At 40.3% G+C, this 24102-nt stretch overlaps 1 protein-coding gene across 10 annotated transcripts in view; it reads left to right on the top strand.

Annotated features, from left to right (window-relative positions):
* LOC138755360 (multiple PDZ domain protein) overlaps positions 1 to 24102 on the top strand; it is a 199200-nt gene that overhangs the window by 48684 nt on the left and 126414 nt on the right. For 9 of the 10 annotated variants that reach the window (XM_069921259.1, XM_069921198.1, XM_069921221.1 and 6 more), the window contains exons 11-14: positions 15141 to 15336; positions 15730 to 15849; positions 18539 to 18618; positions 19446 to 19592. In XM_069921259.1, coding sequence (XP_069777360.1) covers positions 15141 to 15336; positions 15730 to 15849; positions 18539 to 18618; positions 19446 to 19592 — 543 coding nt within the window. The remainder of the gene's footprint in view (positions 1 to 15140; positions 15337 to 15729; positions 15850 to 18538; positions 18619 to 19445; positions 19593 to 24102) is intronic. The other variant, XM_069921206.1, reaches the window with a different exon arrangement.

Below are 24102 nucleotides of genomic sequence, written 5' to 3'. Positions count from 1 at the left end.
AGCAAGTGATACCTACTTATCAATGAATTCATTATTGATGGTTAACATGGGTTCCAGCAGCATAACTGGATTTCTGAGCTTATTGAAGTATTTGACATAAACGTTATTCCTATCTACTTACTGATATGATGGGGACTTCAGTCAAATCTTGAGATGGATGATTCACTTGGGACATCTCCCTGAAGATCTTTGATCTGTTTCAGCCTTATCTTGATCTTGTGTGATCAACTCCATCACATATGAAAATGGTAGTGGTTTTAAAGCTGCTACCTTCCAGTAGTTCTTCAATTGTCCACCGCCATGCTTACTTGGATGTGACAGGATTGTAAGACATTGTTCTGGGACATTAGTGTGGGATAGATGTTGCATTATGTAGCGTAGATAAAACCTCACACTCGACTGGAGGGAGAACAAATGCTTTTATTAGCTTACAACACAGGTAGGGTTCGTGAACATACTTCAGAGGGGTTCTGGGTTTAGGCGGGAAACCAGGGTTATAAATGGGCCCCGGGGGAGGAGCCGGGAGGCAGGATCAGTCTCAGTACAGCACACTTCTAGTGAATCCCAGTTCATTATACAGTTCAACTGTAATTATCCAAAATGGTTGGGACTGGGCCTAATGTCAGATAAACATTTTTTTTGAAGAACTGGTCATATTTTAAAAACAGCCCAGTAGCAACAGCAAATCACTTGTTTCAATGTTTAAACAACAACAAACAACAAGAGAAGACTTTAAGCATTAAAATAATGTTTAATTCTTATGTAAAAATGCTTTCCGCTGCAGATCACCGAGACCTCTTTGATCCCCAACACATACGCACAGCAGCCGCTGATCCCTGGGGAGGCTTCCCAGGCTAGTGGAACACTTAGTCAGCGGGCTCCTGTCTCCCTGATCACCAAAGCTCCTGAACACGATATCCAAGTCCCAACTCTAAATCCACCACTGCTAGCCCTACCGCACATGCACACTAGGGAGTCTGGTGTGTGTGTGTGATAGTAGACCAAGGGAAGGATTCTGGATGATGTCTGGGAGCTCTGCTGTGCTGAGTAAGGAGGGAACCCCACTGTGCCTGAGGTCCCTGTTTCTGTGTGGGAGCCTGAAGTCTCGCTCCTGCCCGGGAGCCCGATGTCACCTCTCCTGCCTGGGAGGCTGCTCTCCTTGATGACATTGGGTCAAGGGAGTCTTCTGACCACTTGCAGCTGGGAGACAGTGGTACGCAGTTTCAGAGGGAGAGTTGGAGAGATAAGTCAATAGGGGAAGGTAAAGAAGAAATGGAAAAAGAGGGGAGAGGGCAATCTTCATTCTAATTTCATGTCAAATTAATTTTTTTTCAACTCATGAAGTCAGTTCGGCTCCCAAAAAATTTTGGTTAAATGAGGATTTCTTGTATATTTTGGATATTCTCATTTATCCAAATTTTTTTTAAAAATTGGATAAATGAGGATTTCAGAGAATCCGAATTTGGATTATCAGAGTTGTACTGTATTTTGCTGCCTTCTGTTTATTATCAGCATGTGATCTTGTCACTTCATCAAGTAGACACTTCATTCTTTTTTAAAATATTTTATTTATTAGAAAGCAAAGTAATAACTACAATTACAAAATTACAATATTAACAAATTATCAAAGAAGATTTCATGGTTACATAGTAAAAAAATCTAACAAGAACTACAAAGAATCCTTAAAAAAAACCTAACCACCTCACCCTCCATCTACCCCTCCCTTTAACCAAATTCTACCCCCCTACTCCCCAAAGTAAAAGAAAACTAAAAGAAAGAAAGAAATAAAGAGAATAACTTCAATCATTCACTATACAGAGCGGAGATCCAGATGCATCCACGACCAGTCTCAGATTTTCAAATTATAATAATGCAAATATGGCCTCCAAATCTTTAAAAATCTTTTAAAGCTAATCTCAAGAATACCATTTGAAATTTACCTAATTTGTTTAACAAAGCCATTTCAGTAAGTTCCCCAATTAAAAAGATCTTTGGGTCGAGAGAAAATTGTATTTTCAGGAATTCTTGCAAACAGTTTCTTAATCTAGCCCAAAAACCCTTAACAAGACTAAACTGAATGCAAAAAGGTATCATTCTGCTCATGAAAACAAAAAACACAAATCTAAAGCACTCAGTGTATATCGTTTAAACACTCTGGAGTTAAATATCATTGGTGTATAAAATTATACGTCACCAACCTATACCTAACATTAACTAACTTTGTCATAGTTAATCTTCCTCCAACTATCCATGTCAAACTGAATTCCCAAATCCTTCTCCCATTTGAGTCGTGATTTATTGCAGATCAATCTTAGGCATTTTTCGATGTAGTAATTTATACATTTCCGAAATAAACTCTTTCTTTCCTCCATCTCGAAACAGTACTTCAAATAATGATTCTTTAGGTGAATTCAAATGTCTCCCTAAACAATGATACAACATTGATTTAAGTTGATAATAACAAAAAAGAGTATTATTAGGAATTTGATATTTTTCCTTCAACCTATCAAATGTTAAAAAGTGACTCACCTCAAAACAGTCATTTATCTTTCTAATTCCTTTCTGGATCCAAAATTTAATCCATCGTAAAAGGTAAACTCTTATTTTGAAGCAAATGAGTATGTCCAAATAATCCACCTGACATTCTTACAGTTTTACTGACCTCCTCCCACATACTTATCAAATGAAACAAAACTGGAGATTTACAACTACAGTGAAACCTCATTAGAACGCGATTCGTTAATCCACGGAATCGCTTGTAGCGCGGGTGTCTGTGGACCCCAAACTGCTAAGGGGTGGGCTGATGACAATCAGCCAGTGACCCAACTCCCTGTACCTGACAGTCCCCCTCCCCACTGCCCCTGCCCCCCAGCGTGGGACTTTGGGGCAGGGGCAGCTACCGCGGGAGGTCGGGGCAGGTGCGGCCAGCGTGGGAGGTCGGGGCAGGGGCAGCCGGCGCGGGACATTGGGGCAGAGATGTCCCACGCTGGCCACCCCTGCATTTGTACCGTGACTCCGCTGTAATGTGGTATGAAATCTTGGACCCCAACTAATGCGTTCTAATGAGGTTTTATTGTATTAATAGTTTTACTAGTCCACTTATATATAAAATGATTTCTTCTAACCTCTCCAATTTTCTTCTTCAATATCTACCCAAGTAACAGAACTATCTAAATCAAACATTCTATTAATAACTTTCAATTGAGCTGCCTTATAATAATTCACAAAATTTGGTAATTGCATAACACCTGAGTCATATTTTCAAGTTAATTTATGCATAGAAACACGCGCCAACTTTCCCTTCCATAAAAAATTCCTCACCAAAACCTTTAAATCCTTAAAAAATCTATTCAGTATCTCACAAGGTATATTTGGAAAAAAGTATTTTGTATCTAGGAAATATATTCATTTTTATACAATTCACTCTTTCTTCCAGCATTAGCGGCAAATCCTTCCATTTATTCAAATCCTCTTTTATTGCAGACAATAATGGTAAATAATTCAAATTTACTAGTTGTTTTATATTTTTATTCACTTTAATACATAAATACTTAATACAATTTGACCATTTAAATCCTACTACACATTACATTCAGAATAATCTGCTTCCAACAATGGCATAAGTTCACTCTTATTCCAATTCACTTTATAACCAGATACCTCCCTATACTGTAACAATCTTTTTTGCAATACCTTCAAAGATTTTTTTAGGTCAGTCAAATATACCAATACATTATCGGCAAATGTCACTTCATTCTTAAGTATGTTTTGTGGTGTTCCTGGGGTAGAAACATAGAAGATAGGAGCAGGAGTAGGTCATTCGGCCCTTCGAGCCTGCTCCGCCATTCAATGAGATCATGGCTGATCTTAAAGTTCAGTACCCCGTTCCCCCCCTTCTCTCCGTAACCCCAATTCCCTTATACTGAAGAAATATATCTAATTCCCTCTTAAATATATTCAATGAACCTGCCTCTACTGCTCTCTGTGGCAATGAATTCCACAGATTCACCACCCTCTGGGTAAAGAAATTCCTCCTAATCTCGGTTCTAAATGGTTTGCCTATTATCCTCGAACCATGGTCCCGGGTTCTGGACTCCCCCACCATTGGAAACATCCCTTCCGCATCCATTCTGTCCAGTCCTGCCAGAATTTTATATGTCTCTTTGAGATCCCCTCTCAATCTTCTAAACTCCAGCGAGTACAATCCCAAATTGCGCAATCTTTCCTCATAAGTCATTCCTGCCATTCCAGGTATCAGCCTGGTGAATTGCCTTTGCACTCCCTCCATTGCAAGAACATCCTTCCTCAGATAAGGCGACCAAAACTGCACACAATACTCCAGGTGTGGTCTCACCAAGGCTCTTTACAGCTGCAGAAAGGTATCCTTATTCCTATATTCAAACCCTCTTGATATGAAGGCCAACATACCATTTGCCTTTTTAACTGCCTGCTATACCTGCATGCTCGCCTTCAGTGACTGATGCACAAGAACCCCTAGGTCTCTCTGCACTTCCCCATCTCCCAATCTATTGCCATTCAAATAGTAATCTGCCCTCCGGTTTGTATTACCAAAGTGAATAACCTCACATTTATCCACATTGTATTGCATTTGCCATGTATCTGCCCAGTCCCCCAATTTATCCAAATCACATTGGTGCTTCCTAACCTCCTCTTCAGTGCACACAACCCCTCCTAGCTTAGTGTCATCTGCAAATTTGGAGATATTACATCCAATCCCCTCATCCAGATCATTAATGTAAATTGTGAACAGCTGGGGTCCCAGTACAGATCCCTGTGGCACCCCACTGGTCACTGCCTGCCACTCAGAAAACGAGCCATTTATCCCAACTCTGCCAGCCAGTTCTCAATCCACATCAATACCTTGCCCCCAATCCCATGAGCCTTGATTTTGCATGGCAGTTGTTTATGTGGGACCTTATCGAAGGCCTTTTGGAAATCCAGGTACACCACATCCACTGGCTCTCCTCCATCTATATTACCTGTCACCATCTCAAAGAATTCCAATAGATTTGTCAAGCACGATTTACCTTTTGTGAATCCATGTTGACTCTGTCCAATCCCTTCTCTGCTAGTCATATACTCCGCTATTACATCCTTAATAATGGATTCCATCATTTTGCCCTCTACCGATGTAAGGCTCACCAGCCTATAATTCCCCGCTTTTTCTCTACCCCCCTTTTTAAATAGTGGGGTAACATTAGCTACCCTCCAATCCATGGGTACTGATCCTGAGTTTATAGAGTTCTGGAAAATAATTCTTAAAGCATCTGCTATCTGAATGTCCACTTCTTTAAGTACTCTAGGATGTAGATTATCAGGCCCTTGGGATTTATCGGCCTTCAATCCCTTCAATTTCCCCAAGACCATGTCCTTAGAGATACTGATTTCTTTCAGCTCCTTCCTTGCTTCCCAACATCCTTGGGAGGTTATTTGTATCCTCTCTTGTGAAAACAAAACTAAGGTAAGAATTTAATTGGTCTGCCATTTCCTTATTCCCCATTATATATTCCCCTGATTCTGACTGCAAGGGACCTACTCTGGATTTCACCAATCTTGTCCTCTTGACATATCTATAAAAGCTTTTGTAGTTGGTTTTTATGTTTGCCGCAAGCTTACTTTCTTAATTTATTTTTGCCCTCTTGATTAATCCCTTTGTCCTCCTTTGCTGCATCTTGAACTGTTCCCAGTCTTTGGATTTGGGACTTTTTTTGGCCAATTGATATGCTCTCTCTTTGGACCTAATGCTGTCTCTAATTTCCCTTGTTATCCATGGTTGAGTCACCTTTTTTGGTTTATTTTTATGCCAAACCATTATAAACGATTTCTGCAATTCTTCCATTAGATCTTTGAATGCTTTCCATTGTCTATCCACTGTCAACCCCTCCCCATAAACACCACCCAATCAATCTTACTCAACTCCCGTCTCATACCATCATAATTCCCTTTATTTAAATTCAGGACTTTAGTCTCGGTTTTAATTTCTTCACTCTCCATGTCGAGTGAGAATTCGATCATATCGTGATCGCTCCTACCCAAAGGGCCTCATACAACAAGATTGTTGATTAGCCCCTTTTCATTGCATAATACCCAGTCTAAAATGGAAAATTCAACATAGCGGCCAGCTCTTTCAAGAGTTTGGCCACACCAGCCATAAGCACTATTTTTCATAGATATGCTCCTGTTTTGACCACTGTTATAAGCCCAAAGGACCCCAAAACCCAGCAGCAATTGACAATTGTCTTTCAAAACAAAAGTTATTTTTAATCAACTTCAAACATGAAAATAGAATCATACTTTAACTTAACTCTATACTTATACTTGACTATATACTAACCCAAATTACCCCCTTCTAATTCTAAGCGCAAATCTCATTTCTCCTTCTTCCAAGTGCTCTGGTTGCAGGTAATCACCACACTGTGCACAGAATTTAACATGTATAAAGTTCACCAGGTTTAGTGTTTGAAAGGTAAATGTTTACCACTCAGGAAGATTCTTGTAGAGTTTGCAGAGAGAGATAATTGTTGCTCCAAGATTTCCACAACTGAGGTACCACCACTAGTCACCGTCTTGCTGATGAAACTTGCCCCATCCTCTATTTCAAGAGAAACATCAGACAGATAGCACTTCCAGCCATCTACTGCTCTGGAACTTGCTTTCGTCAGTTTCAAACAGTTTTCCCTGGATTGCATTTTTCAGTTACTTCTGTGTCCCACACACTGACTGAATGACTGAGCTGTTAACTCAACTCTCTCTCTTTTCCAGCTGAAACTCCAAAGAGAGCATGTGACTCATGTCTTGCAAAACCCTCACCTTCTCCAGCCAACAACAGGAGTTCTTTCTTATCTTGGGTAAACAATCCAGGAGTCACCTTTCTGTGGACTGTGGCAAAACCCTTGAAAAGAGCTTCCACTAGCCATCAGTGTCTCCAGTTCCAAACAATGGTCATTCATTTTATGATGTCAGTTCAATTAACACCTACTTGTGAAAGGTGGTTACATTCTCCAGAGATCTTCAATATTTCCTCAGTCTCACAAATAAGATCTGCTTTAAAATGTGTGAATGTATGTGACCTACTCTAGATCTTATAAATTCTCTCCAAATATTAATATTGTTACACTGCAAAAGTTCAATTGACCACTTGGATAGTCCCATCGACCCTGTGCTAGGGTCTAGTGCAATGCATTCAGCCAATTGGGTCAATGCATGCCCCTGGTAGAATAATACACAAAAGTGCTGGAGTAATTCAGCTGGTCATGCAGTATACATTGAATTTGAATGGCAGTCAACAATTCAGGCCTGAGCTCTTTATCAGGAATAATTTTCTGATTTTCTCCAACACTTTTGTGTATTATTCTACTAGGGGGATTAATTGACCCAATGGGCTATTGTAGCAGCTACTACGGTAGATGCTACTAAATAAAGGCAAACATACACAAAGGTAGTCAACTCAAGACTTGTTTATTGCAGATATACACAGACCTTTTATTCCCTGCCTGTTAATGAGCTCGTTAGTGAACAGCTGCTAATCCTGTGGACCAGCAGGTTAAAGCTATGACCCATTAGCACCCCAAGCCTTTAGGCAGGGGCTTCATCTGATCCACTTGCTGTACTTCGGCGACCAGCACTGCTAGCCCGTGATGTGTCAGGTACGTCTGTGAACTGTCGGTGCCAGCTACATCACCACTCCGCCCCCAGAATTGTCACCGTAATTTAAGATGCCAGATGCGCTATACTTAGGTGGGCATCCACATCACCTGGGTTGAGGGCACTGAACTGGTGAAGTAGGGTCCGTATGTGTGTGTTTAAGTCTGTCCACGCTGAATAGCTGCGCATGCCCTCCGATATCTAATGTATATACCACTCCATCTCTCTTAATCATACAAAATGGTCCTTCATCTGGTTTTATTAACAGTGCCCCTAGAACCTGTCTTCATGTGAATACAAATTCAGTGTTTAATAATGATTGGAGGCACTTGTTGCAAAGGTTTGTCATGCCAGTTGGTAGAGGATGGTTTGCTGTTAGCAATACCCTTGCAGAGTTGTTGCAGGACGTCCATGTCTGAATTGCTTGTGAAGTGAATATCTCCTGGAACCATAAGGGCCGTGCCATACATCAATTCTGCAGATGGTGCAGACAGATCTTCTTTTGGAGCTGTTTGTACTCCTAGTAGAACCCAAGGTAGTTCATCAACCCAGTTGGGGCCGGTGAGTCAGGCCTTCAGTGAAAATTTAAGTTGCTGATGGAAACATTCCACCGGGCTGTTGGACTGTGGATGGTACCCAGTAATGTGGTGCAACTGTGTACCACAAAAATGAGCCAAGGAAGCCCATAACACCGAAGTCCACAGTCCAAAGTTATGTGTGTAGGTGCTCCAAATCTAGCAATCCAATTTAAGATGAACGCTCTAGGACATGCCTCAGTATCACTGACTGGTAATGGAATGGCATCTGGCCAGCATGTGAAGTGGCCTACTACCATGAGAATATACGCCATGTCCTGTGATACTGGTAATGGTCCAACCAGATCTACGTGCACATGCTCAAATCTTCTGCGTATTGTCGGGAAAGGCTGGAGGGGTGCCTTGGTGTGGAGTTGAATTTTCGCAGATTGGCAGGATATACACGTTCGTGCCCATTGCGCGACGTCTTTTTCAGCCCATGCCAAGTACTTGTTTGACATTATTTTGACTGAAATCATGATGGATGGGTGTGATAGATTGTGAATGTCATCAATAAAACTCCGTCTCCAAGATAATGGGACCAATGGTCGAGGATAGCCCAATGATACATCACAAAGGAATTCTGGACTACCTTGTTGTGGTGCCACCTGTTGAATGTTGAGTCCAATAATAGCTGTACTGTATGCCTTTATATCCGGATCCGCGAATTGTGCCGCAGCCAGTTCAGCATTGTTGACTCCACCTTGAAAATGGCACACACTTGACCTAGAGAGGACATCTGCGACCAGATTCGCCTTTCCCGAAATATGACGAATGTCAGTAGTAAACTCCGAAATGTAGGACAAATATCTTTGTTGTCGTGCCGACCAAGGATCTGTGACTTTGCTAAAGGCAAAAATCAGCAGTTTATGGTCTGTGAGTATGGTGAAATGTCAACCTTCCAAGATATAATGTAAGTGCCTTATAGCCAGATAAAGTGCTAATAGTTCTTGATCAAAGGTGCTGTACTTCATTTCCACTGGCCTTAGATGACGACTAAAGAAGGCAGGGGGCTGATAATGGCCATTGACGTATTGTTCCAGAACTGCACCCACAGCTGTTCCCGAGGAATCTGTGCTAAGCGTCAAAGCAGCTTCAGGATTTGGATGCGCAAGCATTGCTGCTTTGGCTAATTCCTCTTTGGCAGACATAAATGCGGCCACTGCCTCTGCGGTCCAGGTAATGTTTTTGTTTGGAGCAGAGATGATGTCAAACAGGGGTTGCAGGATGTCAGCAATCCTGGGAATAAATCTGTGATAAAAATTTATAATTCCCAAAAACTTCTGTAGCCCTTTGACAGTGACAGGTCTGGAGAATGTACGGTTGTTGTCTACCTTGCCTGATAACAGAGATATGCCGTCTGCTGTAATTTTATGCCCTAAGAATTCTATGATTGACTTGCCAAATTGACACGTCAAGGTTAATTGTCAGACCAAAGTCTTGGAGCCGTTTGAAAAGGTGGCACAAATGCAGGCGATGATCTTTCTCATTTTGACTTGCAACAAGGATGTCATCCAAGTAAATGTACGCAAAGTCTAAATCTCTACCTAGAGCATCCATATGTCACTGAAAAGTTTGCACGGCATTCTTTAAGCCAAATGGCATTCTGAGGAATTCAAAAAGACCAAACGGCATAATAATTGCTGTCTTGGGAATATCATTCTCATGAATCGGTATCTGATGATATCCCTTAACCAAATCAATCTTTGAAAATATGTAGCAATGATGCAGATGGGAGGTGAAATCCTGTATGTGTGGAATTGGGTATCTGTCAGGTGTAGTGACATCATTAAGTGTACAGTAGTCGCCGCAGGGTATCCATCCGTCTGTCTTCTTGGGTACCATATGCAAAGGTGAGGCCCAAGGGCTGTTTGAGCATCAGATGATACCCAATTCTTCCATTGCTTTAAATTCTGCCTTTGCTTGCTGCAATTTATCAGGCACCAGACGACGAGCCCTGGCATGGATCGTGGGCCTGATGTGTCTGTAATGAGACACCATGGGCTGTTCTTGAGGCACTGAAGTTAGGGGTGAGAATATGGGGAAATTTGTTGAGGAGAGCAGTATATGCGTCCTTGTGTAACATATGTACTCCGAGCTGTGAAACTCCCCCCTTGATGCACGCCAGTGGATATGTCTGAAAGGTGAAAACATGAAGTAATTTTCTGTGTTTTACGTCTACCAATAAGTCGTGGGAATGTTAAAAATTCGCACCCAAAATGGGTTGAGCGACAGAAGTGAGGACACAATTCCAATGGAACGTGGTTCCACCTATTCCGATTGCGACTCGCCTAGTGCTGAAACTTGGAATAGCAGTTCCATTCGCCGCTTGCAGGGTCAAGTAGCGTTTTTTTAATGCGTCCTTTCAAAATTGGTCGGCAGGAGCAAACTAAGTTCAGCACCTGTGTCTACAAGGAATTTGCGCTTACCCACATCATCCTGAAGATACAATAGGCTTGTATGTATGCCAGCTACTGAGGCCACTACTGGCACCTGGGTCTCTCATTTCCCGACTTCTTTTTGTAGTAGGTACATGGCTGGACTCACTTATGGGCATTTTTTTCCCCAGCAGCAATGGTAAAAACACCACTCTCGACGTACATCAACATGTTCATCTTTCTTGGATTGGACTGAGATACAGGAGGCTGATAGGATGCAGGAGATGCTTCTGCTGCAAAAACAGGATGTATTCGGGCAGACTCTTGTGTAGGAGTACGATAGAGCCTGTCAGCCTCTCGAGCCACGTCATCGAGGTGGCAGAAAATCCATGTTACCAATGGGTATGGGAACGTGAGCTGGATGTTTTGACAGAAATACGGTTTTGAAAAGCAGACAATGGGAATGACCATCTGACAATGCCAGCATCTCATTCATCAGGTCTGATGGATTCTTGTCACCTAGGCCTTCCATGTACAAAAGACGCATACCACGCTCATGCCTAGTAAGTTCCAATGTGTGAAGAAGAAACTGGCGGAACCTGGTGTACTGGTCTTCTGCCGGAGGATGAGCAATAAATTTGCTTACTCGCGATGCAGTGGCCACGTCCAATGTTCTCACGACATGCCAAAATTTTGTGTCTTCCGCCATTATACCCCCAAGACAAAACTGGGTTTCAGCTTGAAGAAACTAAATTCGAGGCTGATGTGTCCAGAAAGGAGGCAAATGAAGCCCAACTGCATTAACTGCCATGGAGGTGCCGTTGAAATTTCCTCCTTTTCCATAATGATTCAAATTTGTTGAAACTTAACTTCGGGGTCACCAATTTGTAGCAGCTACTACGGTAGATGCTACTAAATAAAGGCAAACAAACATAAAGGTAGTCAACTCAAGACTGGTTTATTGCAGAAATACACAGACCTTTTATTCCCTGCCTGTTAATGAGCTCGTTAGTGAACAGCTTCTGGTCCTGTGGACCAGCAGGTTAAAGCTATGAGCCATTAGCGCCCCGCACCTTTGGGCAGGGGCTTCATCTGATTCACTCGCTGTACTTTGGCACCCAGCACTGCTAGCCCACGATGTGTCAGGTAAGTCTGTGAACTGACAGTGGCGGTTCGCAATACTACGCTGTACGCCTGCTACACTATATGACTTCCTGTAGCGAAACAATACTGCTTCTATAATTGATCAAACTTGTATTAAGTATGTATTGGGTACTGATTGATGCTGTTCTGTATACCTCTGGTAGTTATCCACCTTTACCCTCAGTAATATGTTGTCTGTCATAGTTTGCTTTTCAATGGTGCCCATGTCTACATTCACAATTTTGCCCTCACTTTTCTTTAGCTGTTGTCCTTATCCATCTTTAACATCCAGTCTTAAATAGTGAAAATTGGAAACTTTTAGTCTCCTTTTATCACCTGATGCTGTTAATTTTTTTTAAGGCATTCATTTTGAGAGGACTAGAATACAAAAGCAAAGATGTAATGCTGAGGCTTTACAAGATGTTGGTCAGAGCACATATGGAAGATTATGAACAGTTTTCTTCCCCATAGCTAAAGCTGAATGTACTAGCATTGGAGAGGGTCCAGAGGTCGTTTACAAGAATGATCCCGGGATGAGGGGGCTATCTTGTGACAAGTATTTGAATACTTTAGGCCTATACTTACTGGAGTTTGGAAGAATGATAGGGAAATCTTATTGAAACCTCCCAAATATTGAAAGAGCTGAATAGAGTAGTCGTGGAGAATCTAGAACCAGAGGGCACAACTTTCCTTAAGAAGAGTTAAGAAATTTCTTCATCCAGAGGCTATTGAATCCATAGAATGCGATGTCACAGGTGGCTGTGGAGGCGAAATCATTGGGTATACAGTAAAAACACCTATGGGGATTGGTAGATGCCGATTAAGTGTATTTTGGGGTTGCTTGAGATTGCGTGTTGCATTATTGGTGAATGAACGGCTTGGCGCGCCAATTTTAAACAAGTTTTTTTTAACCTATTTATTTTCCTTGATTTTTTTTTGCCAGTTTTAATGTAAATTAGAGGTTGATATGATCTTGATTAGTAAAGATGTCAAGAGTTACAGGGAGAAGGTAGGATAATGGGGTTGAGAGCAAAAATACATCAACCATGATTTGAATGATGGAGCTGATTCTATGGACCGAATACCCTAATTTTGCTCGTCTTTTTTTTTTGATTTTTGATTAGAGAAAGGCTAACTTTTAGGCAGTTAGAAAGAATTTAAAAGGAGTGGATTGGGATGATTTATTTTATGAGATGGATGTAATGGAGAAAGGAGGTCATTTAAGGGTACAGAATCTTTATGTTCCTGTTAGGTTGAAAGGAAAGGTTAAAAGATTGAGGGAACCATGGGGAAATTGGGAACTTGGTTCAGAAAAAGAGAGATGCCTGCAGTAAATATAGGCAGCATGGAGAAAATGAAGTGGTTGAGGAATATAAAGAATGTAAAAAAATTCTGAAATTAGAAAAGCTAAAATAAAATACAAGGTTACTTTGGCAAATAAGGTGAAAATAAATCTAACTGGTTTCTACAGTTATATTAACAGCAAGAGGATAGTGAGGGATAAAATTGGTCCTTTAGAGAATCAGAGTTGTCAGCTATGTGTGGAACCAAAAGACATGAGGAAGATTTTGAACAGTTTTTACTGAGGAGAAAGATAATTGAATTGTGTAAGGTAAGGGAAGTTATGGAAACAGATGATGGAAGAGGAGGAAGTACTACAGCTTTTAAGACATTTAAAAGTGGATAAGTCTCTGGGTCCTGACAGGAATTCCATAAGACTTTGAGGGAAATCATTGTAGAAATAGAAAGGGCTCTGACCAAAATATTTAAAATGTCATTAGTGACGGGGATGGTGTTGGAGGATTTGCAGATTGTGCATGATGTCCTATTCTATAAAAAGGGCTCAAAGAGTAAACCGAGCAATTATCGGCCTGTAAGTTTGATGTCAGTGGTGGGCAAACTAATAGAAAGTGTTCTTAGAGATGGTATATATAATTATTGGATAGATATGGTATGATTAGGAACAGTCAACATAGATTTGTGCTGGAAGGTCATATTTGACAAACCTTATTGAATTTTTTGATGAAGTTACCAGGAAAATTGTCGAGACTAAGGCTGTGGATGTTGTCTATATGGACTTAAGTAAAGCCTTTGACAAGGTCCCACATGAAAGATTAATTAGGAAAGTTCAATCATTAGGTGTGAATATTGAAGTGGTAAAATGGATTCAACAGTGGCTGGATGGGTGATGTCAGAGATTAGTGGTAAATAACTGTCAAGTTGGAGGTTGGTGACTAGTGGTGTGCCTCATGGATCTGTACTGGGTTCATTGTTGTTTATTATATACATTAATGATCTAGATGATGGAGTGGTAAATTGGATTCGTAAATACGCAGATTATACTAAGATAGGTGGCATTGTGGATAATGAAGGTTTTCAAAGCTTGCAGAGAGATTTGGACAAGTTAGAAGAGTGGGCTGAAAGTTGGCAAATGGAGTTTAATGCTGACAAATGTGAGGTGCTACATTTTGGTAGGACTAATCAAAACAGGACATACATAGTGAATGGTAGGGAGTTAAAGAATGAAGTTGAACAGAGAAATCTAGGAATAATGGTGCTTAGTTCCCAGAAGGAGGAATCTCAGATGGATAGGGTAGTGAAGCAGGCCTTTGGAATTCTGGCCTTTATGAATCAGAGCATAGACTTTATGAGTTGGGAGGTAGTGTTAAAATTGTGCAAGGCATTGGTGAGGCCAAACTTGGAATATTATGTTCTGTTCTGGTCACCAAATTATAGAAAGGATGTGAACAAAACAGAGGGAATACAGAGAAGATTTACCAGTATGATACCTGGGTTTCAGCATCTAAGTTATAGAAAAAGGTTACACAAGTTAGGTCTTTATTCTTTGGAGTGTAGAAGGCTGAAGGGGGATTTGGTAGAGGTTTTTAAAATTTTGATGGGGATAGATAGAGTAGCTGTGGATAGATTTTTTTCCATTAAGAATAGGGGAGATTCAAACTAGAGGAGATGAGCTGAGAGTTAGAGGGCAAAAGTTTAGGTGTAACACAACAGGGAGTTTCTTTACTCAGAGAGTGGTATCTTCCAGTGGAAGTAGTAGAGGCAGGTACAATATTATCTTTTAAGAAAAAATTGGATAGGTATATAGATGGAAAGGGTATGGAGGATTATGGACAGAGTGCAGGTCAGTGGGACTAGGAGAATGTAAGAGTTTCAGCACGGACTAGAAGGGCTGTATTGGCCTGTTTCTGTGCTGTCATTGTTATATGGTTATATATGGTTTTAAAACTTTAAATCAGAACAAAAAAAAGATCACCTTGGCTGTCATTTCAGCCAGCTAACCAACTTAGATTGACATTTAATATTATAAGCTATTTTGTTTTGATTGAAACTGTGAAATCTGAATGCATTTGTATTTTAGGTGGATGGAACAAATATTCAAGGTTTCACTAATCAACAAGCTGTGGAGATGCTGCGTCACACAAGTCAAATAGTGCAACTAATTTTAATGAGGAGAGAAGTCAAACCAGAGGCTTTGATGCAGTCCGAGTGCAAAAGTGAAGTGAAACCTGAGAAGAGTGAAGATGCTCCCACTATAGAAGGCGAACCCTCCACAAGTAAATTAATTGTTCTTGTCTTTATCATATTATTTGTTATTTTCACCAGTTCATGATCACGTTTGTGTCACCCTACACTCATGCTTAAGAGCAATAACACTTTTGGTGCGCTTATAATAATTAAATGTTTTAAGTAAGTGAATAATCAAAGTATGCCATTAAATAGAACATTTAAATTTAGGAATTGGAAAAATTGAATTGTATGTGGAAAAAGGAAAAAAAAATGAAATATTATGCAGAAATTAAGTTTTTAATAAATCACTTCAAATATGATTAGTAAACATCGTAAATATTGTTGATTCAATTGCTTAGTTCAATTCAAGAACTATATTTGGAATGAGAGATTCCTGTAATAGATCAGTTATCACTGTTGTTTATTTGAACTATCTGTAGTATTGGCTGAAGTGAATGAAGAACCATTATTACAAGAAAACAAGACTTCAAATGCTGCCCCAATAAATGAACAAGAAATTGTTTCAGAACCTGAAGGTAAAGCCAAGTTTACAGACACAGGTACAATCTATGCTGCTCTGAAATACTTTTAAAACCATTTCTAGTATTTATCAGACTCTTGCCTTATTTGTTCATATAATATGGTGGGTAAAGTGGTTTGGATACCACCACTACAATATAACAAATACTGTCCCTCATTTGACAAATGCACTGAGCAAAAGATGTTATTCTCTCTTGACTGAAACTTTGGATCCCTGCTGCAACTTTGAATTGCTCTGGATTTTAGCTGGCAGTACCCGGAAACTGATTATCAAAAATAGTATGCTTGCTGTCATAGCAGCCTGATTTGTTGAAAGGTTATAATCCATGCAAAACCTTGGATTCTCCTGGTTTAGGGCAATTGTGTAATATCATGACCTGTCTGGAGAACTGAACTGGAAAAAAAAAGTTAACCATCACCAATCCATTCACATCTGAGCTTCACGTGATCTTCCATTCACCCATGGTCCCACCTGCCAGGAAATTAGATCTCCCTACTTCCCTCCTCACCCCATCTAGACTCTCTTAATTACGTCAATGAGGCATCCTAAGGGCACAAATTCCATACTAGTGCCAATCCAAAGTTCTTCATCTTCCTCCATGCCACAGATATAATGTTTGTCCACTCCCTTTACCAAGTTGGTATCTGCATTAGCTTTTCCTCTCTCCTGGTTTCAGACAATCTGACCAGTTTTACATCAAGTTTAGATCCTTGCACTATTAGAAGTATATAAAAAAAAAACAAAAGTCTGCAGATACTGTGGTTGAAGTAAAAACACAATGCTGGAGAAACTCAGCTGGTCAAACTATACTTTATGTTGCTAAAATAAGGATACATAACCAACATTTAGGGCTTGAGCCCTTCATCAAGATATGATGAAAGGCTCAAGTCCGAAACATTGGTCATGTATCTTTATCTTTGGTATATAAAGTATACTGTTTGAACTGCTAAAATTCTCCAGCATTGTATCCTTGCACTCTGGTAACTTTATATCGAGAAGAGGGAGAAAGAAAAAACTTAATGATGCAATCAAGAGCTTGTGGGTTGCAGAAGATGTGCAGTAAGAAGGAGAGAAGAAGCTAGCAGGCTACTGAAGCTCTCTATACTACCCCAACTACTCCAAAACCACCAGGATGCACTATTGAAGCATTACATTTATTTTGTGCCAACTGAAACAATGACTATATATTTATACCTTAATACTTATTATCTCTTTTTCTGTCTCATGGTGCATTGTGTAATATAATTTATACTATTGTTGTTGGTGTATCTTAGCTACCTGTATGACTGCATCTGCAAGAACTTTGGTGTATATGTATGTTGTGCTTATGTATATGACAATAAACTCTCATGCTCTTAGTCTTTCATTCCCCTTATTGCAACTACCTGGTGCATTATCTGTCCTCACTTAATGGCCCCTTTCCATACAACAACAGGAGATACAGTACCTGTTCTTAAACCTCTTCCATTTCCATGATCAAGAGACCTGAGCAGTCCTTTTAAGGGAAGCAGTTATCAGCATCCAATTTAATGTATTTTTAAAAATCTATGTTAACAATGTAGCATTCTCCACAGTGGAGAAACAAAATGAGAAAGGGTGGCCACTTTGCAGAGCCCCTGTGTGAATTTCACTCCTCTCAGACCATAAAATATAGGTGCAGAAGAAGGCTATTAAGCTCATCAAGCTTGGTCTGCCATTCCATTTGAGCTGATCTATTCTCTCACTCAGTCCTACTCCCTGCCTTCTCCCCATAACCTTTGATACCATGACTATGTAGATACCTGTCAGTCTCTTCCTTAATATACCCAAGGACCTGGCCTCCACAGTTGGCTGTGGCAGCATATTTCCAGAGATTCATCTAAAGAAATTTTCCTACATCTCTATTTTAAATGTGCACCCTTCAAATCTGAAGTTGTGCCCTCTTGTCCTTAACTCCGATACCATGGGAAACAACTTTGCAACATTGACTCTCTCCAGGTCTTTCAGCATCTAAAATGCTTCTATGAGGTCCCACTCATTCTTCTAAATTCAGTCCAAGAGTTATCCAATGTTCCTCATTTGATTATCCCTTTATTCCAGGAATCATTCTTGTAAATCTTCTCTGAACCCTCTCCACATCCTTTCTAGATAGTATTTATTTTCTGCATCAGAAATAGTGGCTTATAATTTTCTCTTTTTGCACTTACAGTATGGTTCTGAATTTATTAACTTTGATCCTTCCTATTTGCAATCTCTAATGGCTGTCATTTCACAGTTTTTGTTCATTCCCTCCCTAATAACCTATTGACTTAATGTTCTCAACAACTAATCCTCATTCTAACCCTGGCCTTGCCCAATTCAAACTAACTTATTTTCTCATTTTTTTAGTTATGATGAATGTTTATAATTCACTCATTTTTGGAATGAAATATTAACTATTTTTCCATGGAATCTTTTAGACCTGCTGAGTTTTTTTTTGCATTTGCTATTTTTACAACCTATAGAATATATATTTTTCTAATAGTTTTGCTACATACATGGAAAGAGAGGAATGAAAGGAAGAAAAATTGTTTATTTGTGGACTTTTTAAAGAGAGAGTAAACATTTTCAAAACCAAATCCCAAGTAAACTGGTCATTCTTTCCACAACTATTTCAATTCAATTGCACAAATCTTTTGTTTTTATAAAAAAAAACATGATTTGATTTGTTAATCCTCCTTTTCTTCCAGGGTTTCAGTTCAGTTCATCTGAAGATAAAAGTCTTTGTGCTAAATGGCAAGAGATTCTGGGAGCCAACTATGAAATTGTGGTATGTAGATTTACAAAGGACCAATTTGTTAGTAAGTCTTTTTTCCAGGATAAAACTACTACAAACCTCCAAAGAGACAAATGGCTCCAAACAAAAAATTGCACTTATTCAAAACTGTCCCAAACATCTGTAAAAACATAATGGTGGAGAACTTAGCAAATCAAACAGTGTTCTTCATGTACCAAAGATAAAGGTACATAACCAACGTTTCAGGCATTGTGTTTTTACTTCCATCACAGTGTCTGCAGACTTTTGTATTTTACTCCAAATGTCTGTAACTCTTGTGAATATGAATTTACTTTGACTGTCCCATCTAACAGATTCCAGACTTGAAAACTCTTATCCTTCCTTTTAAGTTCTGTCATCATCTTTTCCTAATACTGCTTAGCTTGATAAAATAAAAATGCAAGAATAAGATGAGAAAGAAATGAGGAACTACTCCATTTTTGGCTATGTTTGGTGCAGAAACTGTAGACCGGACATTTGCATAGGTGAGAATAGACGCTCTCCTGAAATCCTGTGCCCTGGTAGCTAGTAGAAGCTGGATCATTAGAAGTATTTAAAGAGTAGGTAGTTAACTTCAAGGAATAAAGGGGCATGAGCAAATGCCTAGAAGAGAAATTAAGGTCATTATAGCCTGTCTTTGATGAGATTAAATGATGGGGCAGGCTCAAAAGGCTTAACAATGTATTCCTATTTCCCAATTTCCTTGAGTTCTCGAACAGACATTCTTTTGCTCTTGGACTTTAAATTGTTAGTTCAAGCCATTCTTTTTCAGCATGGATGAAGAACAAATCTCATTAACAGATGAATACACTTATTTTCAGGTGACACAAGTAACAAAGTTCAGTGAAAGTAGTGGCCTGGGCATAAGTTTGGAAGCCACAGTTGGGCATCACTATATCTGTTCCATCCTCCCTGAGGGCCCTGTGGGACGTAATGGAAAGCTATTTGGTGGAGATGAGCTGTTGGAGGTAAGCAGTAACAAGCTCCAGTTTGTGGGAATAATAACCTTGTGATAACTGTTTTTATAGTCTATTTAGTTTTTCTTGAAAGAAGAAAATATAACAATTTTAATATGTTTGGAACATTCAGCTTCCATTTCTTTTACCCTTTTTGTGGAGCATATGAGGTAATTGCCAAGGATTGATCCAAACTTTCCTCAATGATTACCTTTTGTCTCTTACTTTTCCACAAGGCAGCTGCCTCAATGGGGAGAGTTGAGGTCCAGCTGCTTAACAACAGGACCTTAACAGCATCTCAATGAATGACCCTCCAACTTGTCATTATCACCACCCTGATATGACCCTACTTGGCTCCATCTGCACCTTTTTCTCTCTCCTTTATTGTCTCTACCTTTCACCCACCAGCCACTGTCTTCTATCTGTCCCCCTTCCACGAAGTTCTACTGCCCATTATCCTCCTCACCTCATTCCACATAGCATCTACCAGCCCCTGCCTCACCCAAACCTTTCACCACTTTATCCTGGCTACTGCACTTTCAGTCCTGATGCAGGGTCTTGATCCAAATGCTTGACCTTTCCTCTGCCTCCACAGATGCTGTCTGACCAATGAGTATCTCCTGCAGTTTGTTTTTGGTACAAGATTCCACCATCTGCACTCTCTTATATCTCAAATTTCGCATGGAGAACAGTTCCAGCCTGCAAGTTTCTCCTTACAGTTCAAGCCTGCCAGTCCCAGTAATATTCTCAAATCTTTTCTGCACTCATTCCATCTTAATATTAATCTTTCATGCGCTAGGCGACTGGAACTGTGCACAGTATTCCAAATGAGGTCTCATCAAAGTCATATACAGTTGTAGCATGACCTGATACTAAATGTCCTGACTGATGAAGGCAAGTATGCCAAATGAATAAATGTCCTTAGTTGCTTGAACTTACATTAAAAACATTTTGATATCCAAATCTACTTCATAAAAAAATATATTGATGACCTATTTGAGTGACCAAATTGTAATCTCTTGAATAATAAATTTTGACAATCCCCAGTTGCACTTTTTTGCTCATTTGCTCTGTTTTCTCTCCTACCACTGAAGAATGGGGTTTTACTACAGAAAATATTTGAATAAACAAGAGACTGCAGATATGGATGCTGCCTGACCTGCAGAGTACCTCCAACCATTTATTTTCTGCTTCAGAAGATACTTTTAATTTAACTTAGAGATATGGCCCATGAGCCCACGCCACCCAAATATACCTAGGTGACCAATTAACCTTCAAGCCTTTCACATCTTTAGAATGTAGAAAAAAGCAAAGCACCTGGTGGAAATCCACATGGAGAATATTATCATATTTGAAATGTATTTTTGTTCCATTTTACAACTTCTGCTTTTCAACGCTGATCTATAGTTGATTTTGCAACATGTTCCAGAAGAATTTCTTGAGCTCATTCTTCAAACAATTTTTGGTAATTTACCTTTCTCATTTTGTATAAATATTAATGTCAATGGGGATACTGTTTTACCTTTGTTTCCTACTCATCTAATTCTCTGCTGTATGGTTTGACTTGCACTCATTTTTTTTCTGCATCTGTTCTCATCAGCTTTGTCTTTTATTATATCTTGGTTCCATTCATATCAATTCCTCATCCTACTTTTGTGGACCAGGATCCAGTATCAATACTGACTTTATCATATCCTTGGCCATGGGAGCCTCGAAAATTTTAATTAAAAGTTCCACTGTATTTCTTTCTGTACAGTACTGTCTTTAAGTGGCTCTGGTAGTAACGTGAAGATTTTAACTTTTGAGTTCTGCTTTGCCATTTATATACTAACTTTTCAAATTCTGATTTCTTAGTCTGCCGGCTTTATTACTTTCTGTTGGGAACCATAGTGATTGAATTTGCTCCCTTCTCCAAAAGCATCTACACATGCATGGAAATGGCCTTCAGCCTTTATACCTCCCAGGTCTTGCTGCAGAAAGCATAATCTTCTTTCAGATCTAGTTTTAAATGACATTGATGTTCAGGGAAAGGATGTCACTTTATTCAATTTCCTTGATTCTTTTCATGTCTAGCTCTTGTCAAAATTGGAATGTTTATGACACTAACAACTTTTAGATTTCACGTTGAGCAGGGAGTCATTGGATTACAGATCTTTTGAAATTTAGCCACGAATATTGACTGATAATTTACTGCATTTGCAAAATGACAAGTGCTAGAAGTATTACAATTTACCAATTTCAAAAGCTTCCAACAGTTTAACTGTGGCATTTATGTTAAAATAAAACTGTATATGAAAAATAAATGCAATATAATATCAACAAATGTAACAAGAATTTTATGTTTAGAGGATTTTGAGAACAACGGCAGAGTGATGGAATAAGCAAAGCTTGTGGCTTCTGATAAGAACTGGAACATGTAGCTGGAGATCAGGAACTTCCCAGAGGGAATGGAAGCAAGCCACCTTTTTTTAGAAAGTGTCCTGAAACAACCCTTTACTATCAGCAGTCAAGTACTGTTAACTTTATTGCACTAGAAAATTTTCAGATTCGTGAGAAATTCATCTATCAGAAATCAACTTCACCTTGATTTCACAATGGCATTTAGGAATCCATTTGTACTTCTGTGCCCTGTGTTAAAATGGTAGCCAGTGACTGAAGTGAGGATTACGTTCCATGTTTTAGATGCCCTCCAAGACCTTTTTGGGGTGTTCTATCAAATAACATTTCCTGCTATTATTGATGCTTCATGATTGTTCTGCGAAATAGACTTTTAGAAATGGATGCGATGTTGATATTATGTTAACAATTTACTTTTCCCGCATGGAAAAAGTTGTTGTTGCTCATTATTTCAGCGATTTCAATTTTAACCTGGTAATACTATCTTGACATCTATAATAATGAGGAATAGTCTAAAATGTTAAGCTATCTGCTTAAGCTTTTCGCATTGCTAAGGCAGCATTTATTTATGATTAGTTCTTTAGAATTAAGTATTTAACTACTGTAGCATTCGTGTTACGCAGGCGTGGAGAAGAACGACGCGCACACACAAAGCCTTGAAGTTGAGACTGGTTTATTGCACTAGCTGTTGGGCTTATATGGGCCCCAGGCGCTGACGTCAGGGCATCATTTCATTGGAGCATCGGCCTGTGATTGGCGGTGTTCTCATCACACCTAGTAGTATTCCCACCGTGCTGAAGGTCACCTGGGATGACAGCCGGTGTCACCACCCCCCCCACCGATCCGTGTGGTTGCTATATTCGTTGGCCAATTTGTGGGTAGGTCCATGTCTCCCTCCCCAGAACTGGCGATCGAGCCATTGTCCGTTGATTTGGGTGGTTTTGCCCTGCGTCGTAGGGAGAAGCGGAGACCAGCTGGTTACAATCTAAATATGCCGGCTTCAGACAATCAATGGTAACGGTCTCCTCCTTACTCTGGACATCAAGGACGAAAATGGAGCCATTGTTCTTGATGACCCTGTAGGGCCCCTTGTAGGGATGTTGTAAAGGCGACTGGTATGCTCCCCCTTAACGCAAACACATAATGACAAGTCTTTAACTTCCCTGGGATGATATGTTTGGAATGGCCATGTTGTGGGGGCTGTTGCAGGACCAGGAACCCCAGTTTTCACCGCGTTCTCAAGGGCGGCCATGGAGTCTTCCGGGTGTTTGTCAAGGACCAAGAATTCCCCCAATATGATTAAAGGTACGCCGTAGACAATCTCACTGCCAAGGTGTTGAAGTCTTCTTTTGGAATGGTGCAAAAACCAACAAGACACAAGGCAGTTCATCCACCCAGTTGGGACCCTTGAATCAGGCCATCAAGGCTGCCTTCAGATGCCTGTGAAATGGCTCCACCATCCCATTGGTCTCAGGGTGGTATGCCGTGATGTGATGGAGCTATGTCCTCAGGAAGTAGCCAGCGGTTCCCAGAGCCCAGAAGTAAATTGCACCCCCCCCTCCCATCTGAAGTTAGGTTTTCTGGGACCCTGAATCTGGACAACTGTGTCAATGAGTGTCCTGGCACATGTGGTGGTATCAGCCAGCGGCACTGCCTCAGGCCACCTCATGGAGTGGATCACCATGGTCAGTAGGTATCTCGCTCCAAGGGAAACCGTTAGCGGCCTCACTAAATCAATATGTACGTGGCTGAACCTGCGCCGTACTGGTTCAAAAGTCTGTGTGGTCGCCTTTGTGTGAGTCTGCACTTTTGAGGACTGGCAGAGCCTGCAGGTCTTGGCCCACTGGCTGACCTGCTTCCGGAAGCAATGCCAGACAAACCTGCTATTCACTGTCTTGGTGGTTGCTCATATGGCTGGATATGCTATGTTGTGTATGGCGAGGGAAACCTGCGCCTCCATACGGCTGGACGATGGGGTGAGGACTGCCGGTGGAAATGACCCACAGGAGTGTGAGGTTACCTGGGCCGACGGGGACGTCTTCCACCCTGTGATGGCTGTCTTATATGTGGGGATCTCTTGGTCCTGTTGCTGTGCCATTGTTGAAGGTCATATATTCAACCCCCC

Source organism: Narcine bancroftii, chromosome 1 (assembly GCF_036971445.1).
Source record: "Narcine bancroftii isolate sNarBan1 chromosome 1, sNarBan1.hap1, whole genome shotgun sequence".
NCBI classification, from domain to species: Eukaryota; Metazoa; Chordata; class Chondrichthyes; order Torpediniformes; family Narcinidae; genus Narcine; species Narcine bancroftii.
Note: the sequence above shows the minus strand (reverse complement) of the source record. Positions and strands in the feature narration are given on the sequence as shown.